The sequence below is a fragment of the Carassius gibelio genome, chromosome B13 (assembly GCF_023724105.1).
Source record: "Carassius gibelio isolate Cgi1373 ecotype wild population from Czech Republic chromosome B13, carGib1.2-hapl.c, whole genome shotgun sequence".
In the NCBI taxonomy this organism is placed as follows: domain Eukaryota; kingdom Metazoa; phylum Chordata; class Actinopteri; order Cypriniformes; family Cyprinidae; genus Carassius; species Carassius gibelio.
The window spans coordinates 15,571,388-15,581,288 of NC_068408.1; the positions used below are offsets into that span (position 1 = coordinate 15,571,388).

At 38.7% G+C, this 9,901-nt stretch overlaps 1 protein-coding gene across 6 annotated transcripts; it reads right to left on the reverse strand.

The window, feature by feature from the left end:
* Positions 1 to 75: 75 nt before the first annotated feature.
* LOC127970410 (uncharacterized) lies at positions 76 to 6,868 on the reverse strand. 6 transcript variants are annotated; one of them, XM_052572993.1, is made up of 7 exons: positions 6,781 to 6,834; positions 6,271 to 6,369; positions 4,250 to 4,311; positions 3,820 to 3,949; positions 3,525 to 3,705; positions 2,786 to 3,453; positions 76 to 2,630 (listed from the first exon to the last, which is right to left on the reverse strand). In XM_052572993.1, the coding sequence occupies exons 4-7, from the start codon at positions 3,940 to 3,942 to the stop codon at positions 1,869 to 1,871; spliced, it is 1,734 nt and encodes a 577-aa protein (XP_052428953.1). In that variant the 5' UTR covers positions 3,943 to 3,949; positions 4,250 to 4,311; positions 6,271 to 6,369; positions 6,781 to 6,834; the 3' UTR covers positions 76 to 1,868. The 6 variants fall into 6 exon arrangements, with proteins under 6 accessions (XP_052428953.1, XP_052428950.1, XP_052428952.1 ...); XM_052572990.1 differs by having other exon boundaries at positions 4,246 to 4,311; XM_052572992.1 differs by having other exon boundaries at positions 4,232 to 4,311.
* Positions 6,869 to 9,901: the final 3,033 nt, after the last annotated feature.

Genomic DNA, 9,901 nt, shown 5'->3' on the forward strand with positions numbered 1-9,901 from the left:
GTTCCATTATTGGCGATCACGTTGTCTTCTTCAACAGTAGATGGCGCGCTTCACATAACAACACTATAAGCATCATTTGTTGAGACTCAAGGTAGGACATTTTATTTCAGAAACATTTTTGGAAATCATTATTGACTGTGCATAATCAAGTTGAACAGTACACAAAAGCAAAACAGTTTAGCACAAATATTCCCCCTGAAATACAGTAACTTCCCTCAAACATATAATAATCAGATAAAATATAAGACCAGGAGTAATACATACAGTGCATTTACAATCAGGTTAAATCATTTCACATCAAAAAGTGTGGATAAAGTGCAGTTTCTGATTACAAATGTCATATGAATTACATTTAAAGTGTAGACCTACACGTAATTCATTCTGAGTCATTTCCAATGTTGTTCATGTAGCAGTTTACCCTAGATAACTTGATGCTAATAATAATAATTTCTGCAGTTCAAACGATAGAGCAATGCCGCTAGCAACCCCAAAGAACACGAGTTTGAATCTCAAAAAATGTGTGAACTTAAAAATATACCTAGAATACAGTGTTCAGTCTTTTTCAACTACATATCAATACATTACTGTTGTGCACTGGATTTGGAGACTTGTGCAGACAAAACACTTACATATCAGCAATATAAACAATATAATCTTGGTACACTTGGTTTACATTTAGTTTAATCTATTTTAACAGTTATTCTACTACAGGTATAGCAGGCATTAGGAGAATACATTTTAACTTTTTAAAAAGTGGAAAGCGTTCTGTGTGTGTGCACACATTGAAACTCTTATAGGGGTCCAATGCACAGAAAATATGGGACAGTGATGGAGAAATAGTTCCTTAAGTAGAGGGTTAGGGCAATTGTCCAGTCCATGTAATGTTCCAAATGAGTTTTTCATTAATGTCTGATAGGTTATGCAACAGCTCTTTATAATAATGGTCTGTCACACACAGGATGTATTCTTGCGGCCTTACAATAATTCATGAAATTGTTGTACAATGTAATACCAGTCAAACTGGGTCCTCCAAGTGAAGTTTCTCAAACATATTTCGGAAGGAGCATGCACGGGTAATGAACACGGCCAGTTCATCAATAGTGATTACACAGTTTACCAATCAGCTCAAGAGAAAAACGCCTATAAATAATTAAGTAAGTCCTTCCCTCGTTATCTCTCGACTTCCAGAATCCCTCCGCCACCCCAATCTCGCACCTTCAGCCAAGTTTCTACCCCAGCTCAGGTAGAAGCACTCGGGGGAGCACTTTGGGCTGGGCCGGCCTCCAAACTCAGACCCCTATTCCCGGACGGGAGGGTGCCACAGGCTCAGGAGTCTCCCCGGACAGCACGCCAAATACGCATAACCTTTATTTAATTATAAGTAAATGTGAACTTGTGAAATTATTTTAAATCTCGATGGAAATCAATTTATCATTGAAACTGATTTCACAGATGCAATGGCAGTGAAATTCATTATCGGCCCTGGCATACAAGGCATATCTATGTAAGGCACATAGAAAACCATGATTACATATAGGCATATATGTACACACATGAAATAATACATGAGGATAAAATCACTAAAGAGTTTGGTGAAAAAGATCATGTTGGACAACTCAAATCTCAGTCCGTTCCTCATAGCAAGCTATCCAATGGTTATAGAAGACTTGGTATATAGCAAAAACATTACAGGTGACTACTTTTATTGTACGTTTTGTCTTTTTCTTCAGCACCAGTTTCTAACCACTGTTATTTCTGAAAAAGAGCAGCCTGGACATTTTACTCAAGTCCCTTTGTGTTTCATTTAAAATAAAAAAAAATCATAGGGGTTTCATGCAACACAAGAGTGAGTACATGATAACAAATTTTCATTTGTGGGTGATTTTCCAGGCCAAGAACGCTGCGGAAAGACCAATCCCTGCAGCAGCAATAAGGTGGGAGTTGTTTATTCTGAATAACTCTGGGCGCCCCTCTCCTCTCTGCTCTGACCTAGCAGCACTGGATTCTTCCTCTCGAATGTTGATGGTGGTTGACTTCTTACTGTCATGCCCAGATGGCTCAGAAAGATGAACTGCACTTTCTGTGCTAACATAGCTCAGGGTATGCTGGTCCTCAGAAATGACTGTGTTACGTTGCAGGATGCTTGGTGGCTGACCATTCATATTTTCAGCAGATGGCTCTTCAGCATACCGGATTACATTTAGCAGTGTATGACTCCCATTGAAAGATTCATAGTTGTCCTCCTCAGGCTGGTTAAGGGTCAAGGGAGCAGCACTGTATGGTGGGTCTTGCAAGGACTGAGTAGCAGAATCAAGGGAAGCAAGTGGAGCTGAGTTCTGGTCTGCAAGACTAGTAGACTCTCCAAGTTCTGTGGAAGAGTCTGCTGCGCGGCTGAACTGCAAATCATCTGTAACCACTGAGCAAGGCTCCTCTTGAAAGACAGGAAGAATCTCTGCTTTATTCTGCTGGTGTTCTGGATGCTGAAGGACTTTAGGCTTGCTGAAAAATTCCTGGTCGATGGAAGAGAGAGAGTGCGTAACCTCAGCAGGTGCAGAAGATGTTGCCTGAGCTGTTGTGGTAGAATTTGTTGGAGCATTATTAAAAACCGGCAACCCAACAGTGTTGTTCCTCTGTGGAGAAAACAAAAGACCAAGCCACAGAAAACAGCAGATTAACCATTGGGATAACTTGAAGTACAGTTGACAGCTGACCATTTTAATAATGAACTTTCTATGTCACGGATTTGCCTAAGAACAACAGTAAAGTGCTTTGGGTTGAGTATTACCTTATTTGGGTCAGAGATCTCTTCCGGCTCCTGAAATGTCCTTTGCATTCTCAATGGGAGATTAATGTCTTGGACAGGGAGTCTCTCAGAAATGTCAAAATCTATGTCTGCTGTTGGCACCTGGGTCTTTTTTGACTTCGGAGAAGTCTGGGAGGTGGTGTAAAGCTTTGTTATTTGGCTTTGAGAAGTGGAAGTGTCTGAGGAGGATGCTTGAGCACTTGAGGTGGAGAGAAGAGCTTCAGCAGAGGAGATGGTGGTTTGGTCTGTTAAAGCCAAGCCATCTGAATCATCTAAAGCTGATGTTTTGTTCTCAGCTGCCCCAGTAAGGGTTGGAACAGGTAAAGACACTTTAGAGATGGAGGCTTCAGGAAGGGAAGGTGCTTGGGAAGGAGCTACAACTGGAGGTGCTACTTCAGCTTGGGAAACTGGTTCAGGAGAAGGTGCTGGAACTGCAGTAAGAGGTTTAACAGGAGCAGGAGCTGCAATGTTGGAAGGGGCAGATGAACTTACTGGGGCTCCCCCTGAGGTTGGAATCAGCAGAGGAGGAGAGTTTGCTGGGACTGCATGAACTGTCACTGTGGTTGTGGTTGTTGTGGAACCAGATGAAGTAGAAGAAGCAGCTGGAGCAGGTGGTGGTTTGGGTGTAGGAGCAGCAGGAACAGCATTATCTATAGATAAATAAAAAAGGCATTCATAAAATGACGCCCCTCCATTTCATAATTTGTTCTGTAGCTCTTACTTGTGTTGTTCCTGATCTTGTCATAAGTAGTGCTCATCTCATTAGCCAGTTCCCTATGTTCACAGTTCCGGAGTGCAGTGATGAACTCATCAGGCCATTTCTCACGTCTGCGTAGATTGTCCAAAAGTGTTTGCATAGCAGTGAAGTTTCCAGAAGTTTCTCTCTTGGCATTGACCTCTTCCTGCAAAAACACAAATTGAAGTAGTAAACAAAAAATAATTTACCTAAGCCTTTTACTTTTGCACATCTAGATATAATTGTCATGTTATTTGTGGTTAAATGTAGTACTGCTTACCCTATCAGTGAGTGTGAGGCATGGCAGGTGAGGTAAGATATCTCTCACTTTGACCGTTGATGAAAAACGAGCCAAATTCGGCCGTATTGCCTCGTTATAAAATTGCTCACATGTAAATGACATGTTTGCACTTATAAAGAAAGAATGACAGAAAAACTGTGTTATTCAATGGTTTATTTGTATTAAATCACACTAAATCAGGGTGTCCAACTTGGTTCTGGAGGGCCACTGACTGCTGCAAAGTGTTGCTTCAACTTGCCTGAACACATCTGCATGGTAGTTTCTGGTACGCCCAGTAAGACCTTGATTAGCTTGTTTAGGTGTGTTTAATCGGGGTTGAAGCTAAACTCTGCAGCATAGTTGCCCTCCAGGAGCAGGAATGAACAACCCTACACTAAATAAAAACACATACTTGAAAATGGCTACCTGCTTTAAATTCTCAAATTTAACAGCCTTTTCTTTGTGTCCCTGAATCTGGACTCCAAATCAGACCTAGGAAAAGAATTAGAGAAAACTGTTGTAAATGTAATCTTCAAAGTTTAACGTGGCGGTTATCATTAAAACTGCGAATTAGAGTTAGACAGTTAGGCAGAGTGCAGTCTACTGACAATGCTAGAAATATGATTGCATCATCTCATATAATCCCTCCTGCTTCAGCACTTCTGGATGTGGGAAGTCTTGAAAGTGAAAACTGGTGTATGCATGAGAATTTTGGGGAAATACTTAAGTTTCCATTTTGCCTTCATTAGAAAACACTTTTAAACAATAGATGAAACAGACAACTGTATCAACTTGTGTGACATATACAGTACCGAGTACAAAACTGATGTTAACTGGACATTACCCTGCTGGCTGAAAAATTAATGATCTCCAAAGGTCAAAGCAAAAAGCAAAAAAAAAAAAATACTGCTGTTCTGCAACCGTTGCTCCTCTTTCCCACAAAATGTTTGGTTACACATATATCTGCTGTTCCCAGAAGGAGGGAAATCATGTACAAAACTGAAAAATGACGAAAGCCAATAGAGAAGCCCTGCCTACGGGTCAAAGTTATTTGACCCGTTCAGTTTGGCTATTCACTTGAAATATTCAAATTCAATAAACTACACACAACATTTTTTTTAAAACATAAACTACCATGACACATCTACTAATTATTATTATTTATTACTGCTATTGTCCATAGGGGAAGTCGTGGCCTAGTGGTTAGAAAGTATGTCTCCTAACCCTAAAATACCATGACTGAGATGTCCTTGAGCAAGGCACCAAACCCCCAACTGCTCCGGGTGTGTGTTCACGGTTTGTGTGTGTTCACTGCTGTGTGTGTGTGTGTGTGTGCACTTTGGATGGGTTAAATGCTTAACACAAATTCTGAGTATGGGTCACCATACTTGGCTGTATGTCACGTCACTTCACATAGTAGAAAAGTAAGAAATATTATACAGTATAATATTACTTTTAATGTTTAATACCACTTTATATAAACTGAATAATAGAAAAACAATATGAATCAGAAAGTTCTGAATAAGTTCTTCATTCAAAAATGTATGGAAAGAAACTACATGTCCAACTCATCCATTTAAATAAATAATTAAAAATAAATAATAACTATTTAGGCCTACCTTTTCTATTATGAGAATTATACATTCATTTGTGTTTTCAAACTAAATGTTCATGCCCCCTAAAGCCAGCTGAACCATACAAGCTCAACAATTCAGCCCAGAGACTTACCTTAGACATGACTGACAAAGCAGACCCTCACACAAACATCACCTGCATCTGTGCCACAGAACTAAAGCATTAACAAATCACAGCACATCTAGTCTTCAATCTCATAGTGAAAAGGAGGACCCAGAAAAATCATCAGAGACTGTTTTTAGTCTGAATCTTAGTCTGTTTTCACTTAAACAGCTCAGAAATTCTAATCTGTTGTCAGATTCAATGACAGTGCTGCTCTTCTAAACTAAGGCACTGTAGGTGAATCCATAGTTCACGTCCCTTAGAGGTCAAACATGAAATAGTTTAACTGGAGCAGAGTTATTATCTGTCATCTTGAACGATAAGAGACGTGAGGGTTCATTTACTGTCATAAGCCACACTAAACTAGACGGTCACAGTGATTTTGCCCAGTAAGACATGTTCCTTGATCCACATCTAATGTTGATAAAGACTTAACCCAGTCCCTACCCCAAAACCTAACGCTACTGATAATTTATTCCTAAAATCATATGTGAAATGATAGCTGATTATCAAGAGTGTAGAAGCACCTAACCCCGATCATAAGCCTAAACTAGAGAGCTAGGCAGGTGCTGTCCTCTCTCAGAGCTAATGTGCAGTCAGCCAAGTCCGCGACTATTCACAGTTTCTAATAAATTATTATAAGGTTTAAAGCACGAGGTTGAGGTCACAATGACAGACCGCTTAATTGGCTTCTGTTCAAGGAAACTGGCAAACCTGCTCTCGTGTGGAATGTCCTCTAAACGACCGCACCATTTCCCTGTAAAATCTTGAGGAACTCTGTCAAGTACTTCGAGGTGTCCAGGAAGCACCTACCTGTCATGATATACAGCATATACTTAAAGTATGTTATACATCTGCCTGGCGTAAATGAAGAATAACGACAAAGAGCAAACTTTGAATCCCATGCAAAAGTGATTACGTAGAGTTTACAGCGAAATTTTATAATTGATATTAGAGCATGATTTTTCGATTTAGCACTCGCAGGAGTCACAAACATACAAAAGGCTACGTCAAATGTCACCAAGGTCTTAAATAAACAAAATGTCCATTTATGTAACACGTATTGTCATGAGATAGTCCGTCTGTTTGTAAGTGAAATGTCACCTCACTTTACTGGTGCGCGATTTTTATGCAAGACAGACATTAATACACGAAACGCAAGTACAGTAAAAATTTACGCACAAAACAACTAACACTAGAAACATCAAGTGTATTTGAACTTACCCTTTAGAGGAAGGTCAGTCTGTGAGGTCCTTCGCAGATTGAGCCAAGTTTCTCTATGCACTTCTTCCGCTGAGGGTTTAAAGCTCAATCCTCCCTCCCCTTTCATCACACGCTCTTTGTCTTTTTCATTGGACCTCGGAACTGTGTATCAACTTATTACAATATAACGCCACTAAATTATCATATTTCCGTGTTGCAAACATGATTTTGTAATCGTATTGTCTTTCAATAGGACAAGTTTAAAACCCATAACCATTATTATTTGTATTAGTTTGTTGGCAGGTGTAGTGGGCGTAGGGGACAAACTGATGTCGAAAATAAACTAAAATTATTCTAGATCAGGTAGACTTTGAAATGCATGGTTGCCTATTTATATAATTATACAGCTGTTAAAACTATGGCAGCTGTAAAAACAGATAAAGAAGCGACTGAAAGCTGATAAACTCTGAGGAAGGGCTATGATACTGAAAGTGCCGTAGGCTACCTCGATTAAATATTAAATGTGTACAAATCTTGTGTCCAATTCAACAGTAACTATGGATTTTTTTTTTTTTTTCTGTAAAGTTGGAGTTACACGTAGTGTACACTGCGCAGACGCGCGTTATCAGACATGCGCATTTTTAGCCTATACTTGCACATCTGCAGCAATGACAAAAAGTGACGTCTAGTCCCAAAAATAAATTCTTTAGTGATTTGAGTTACTAAAGTGAGAAAGTCTGTGAAACGGAGTTATAACAGAGTAATAATAGAATATTTGATCATTTATGTTGAGGAAACGGTTGGTCCTTGGCAATATGCAAGTGCCCTCATTTATGTACCAATGGCCAGTTCACCAAGTCACCCCAGTGTATATTTCACTAAATGGCCAGTAGATGGCCCTGTTTATTCAGATTTTTTTTTATTTCGTCTCTATCCCCTCCACTTCAATTCCCACAGTGACTGCATGTTTCACTCTCTTCACGGGTAATGGCTATTATACTACAGAAAATACATAATATGAGCATCTCCTAGGGCTACAGCCAATCTCTTGTGTTTGTGTGTGTATATAGGCCACTGAAACCAGAATACTGTGCATGATAAATCACTGGACTTATGTTTATCTCCAACATAGTAAATACAATACTGTACTATTTAAACCATAATTTTTCATACTCTATTAGCCTAAAGTGAATAGCTACCTAATATTGAGTGTATAAATAGTTGTACATTTTATAGTTAATACTTTTGGCAAAGACAGAATGTACTAGATTAGTGGCATCATAGGCTTATGTCATGGAAACTTGCTATGCAAACAAAAAAATCTGCCAAGTAGCCTGTCATATTATTAATTGTGATTAAAATTGTTTACATAATGTATGTGTGTGTACTGTGTATATTTATTATGCATGTATAAATACATACATACAGTATTTATTTTGAAAATATTTACATGTATTTATTAATATTATATATAAATATTTTATATATAAATATACACATGTGTGTATTTATATATACATAATAGATATACACAGTACACACACACACATATCCTTGTAAACAAAAACTTTTATTTTGGATGCAGTTAATCAACAATAATCATTTGACAACACTATTGCCAAGCTGCTATAAGTAATATATAACTGTGCAAAATATGTTTAGCTTAGTAAATCGACCCTAACTGACAAGCTCCTAAGTAAAACTGTGCATAAGCATTTGCTCGTGAATTCCAATCTCATTTGTGGACATTATGCATTGCTGGCCTATATATTGCATGCATGTCACAGTATGAATTCACCATTGAATGTTAAATGTCAGACGGTATTGTAGTAACCAAGCAGGCTTTTAGTTGAAAGAACAGGAACCTTTTAAAAGCACGTCTTGCAAAAAGCACCTAAAGCTAATCATTCATTTGGCTCTAATAGAGCCTACACTAAAATAGCATCCACTGTGAGCTCTTGACCAACAATATAGCATGTTCTCATGGTTTATGTGAGCATGGTCCTTCCTTTTATATCTAATCTTTTGATACCACATACAAATAAAAACATATATTAAATATATAGTATATAGTAAGAAAAAATGCAAGCATATTTCTATGAAACAAATCACATTCGAAATGTTTCGAACTATTATCACCTACATTCTAAGTTGCATTTGAAATCAATCAAAAGGGGAGTACAAAATACACATTTTTAAGCATATTTTTATTGTTAACATATACTTAAAACATTTCTTAGTGAAACAGATTCTGAGTCGGAACATACATTAATTAAATACACAACAGACTAAACAGAAGCAGACTATAAAATAAGTTTGATTTACTTCTTAAAAAAGAAAAGTAACCTTTTTGGCCTTGTGCAACTATGCAGGGCAATCAGAAAAAGGTTTTCATATTCAATACATACATTTAGTCAATACATGACTGCACAGTTTATTACAAGCTTGGACCAGCTTAGATTCAACTATCATTCTCCAAAACAAAACTAGCATCTTAAACTGGATTTTACCACACAGACATAACAGAGGTCAAAGGTTAGAGTTTAACGTTGCTTTGATTCAGTCGTTCCCATGGTAACGGGTCACTATCCTCTGTGACTGTAGTGTTTCGCCGTTCGCTCCAGAAGTGCTCGAGATCTGGAAGAGTTTGACAGGATGCATCTGAATGCCGCTCTTTTCTGGTCACACATCCTCGCTCATCCAACACTCTCATAACAACTGTGCGCATCTCATTTCCATTCCCCTCAAGTTTTATTCTGTGTTTATCACGTCGGCAAGCCAACAGTGAACACAGATTGCTAAGACTTTCTCTGAGGGGCACATGCATGGTCAGAAGAATGACGGGAAAGAACATGCTACTCAAGTAAACGCACACCTGAGCGAAAATCAGCAAACCGACTGATGGTTTGCAGCTTTCGCCGGATCTATGGTGCATCCAAACCCAAGAGACCCACTCGGGAAGCAACATCAGTGTGTTCAGGGCGATGACGCATAAATACATCAAAGAATGCTCATATTGACGTGCAAGAGAAGACTCCTCGTGGGAACTCGGTTTGATGAGGAAGATGGTCCTGATGTGACACACAGCAGAGAGGATGACTGGAAGAACGTAGATGCCCAATGGTAGCATCTTACTGAAAAC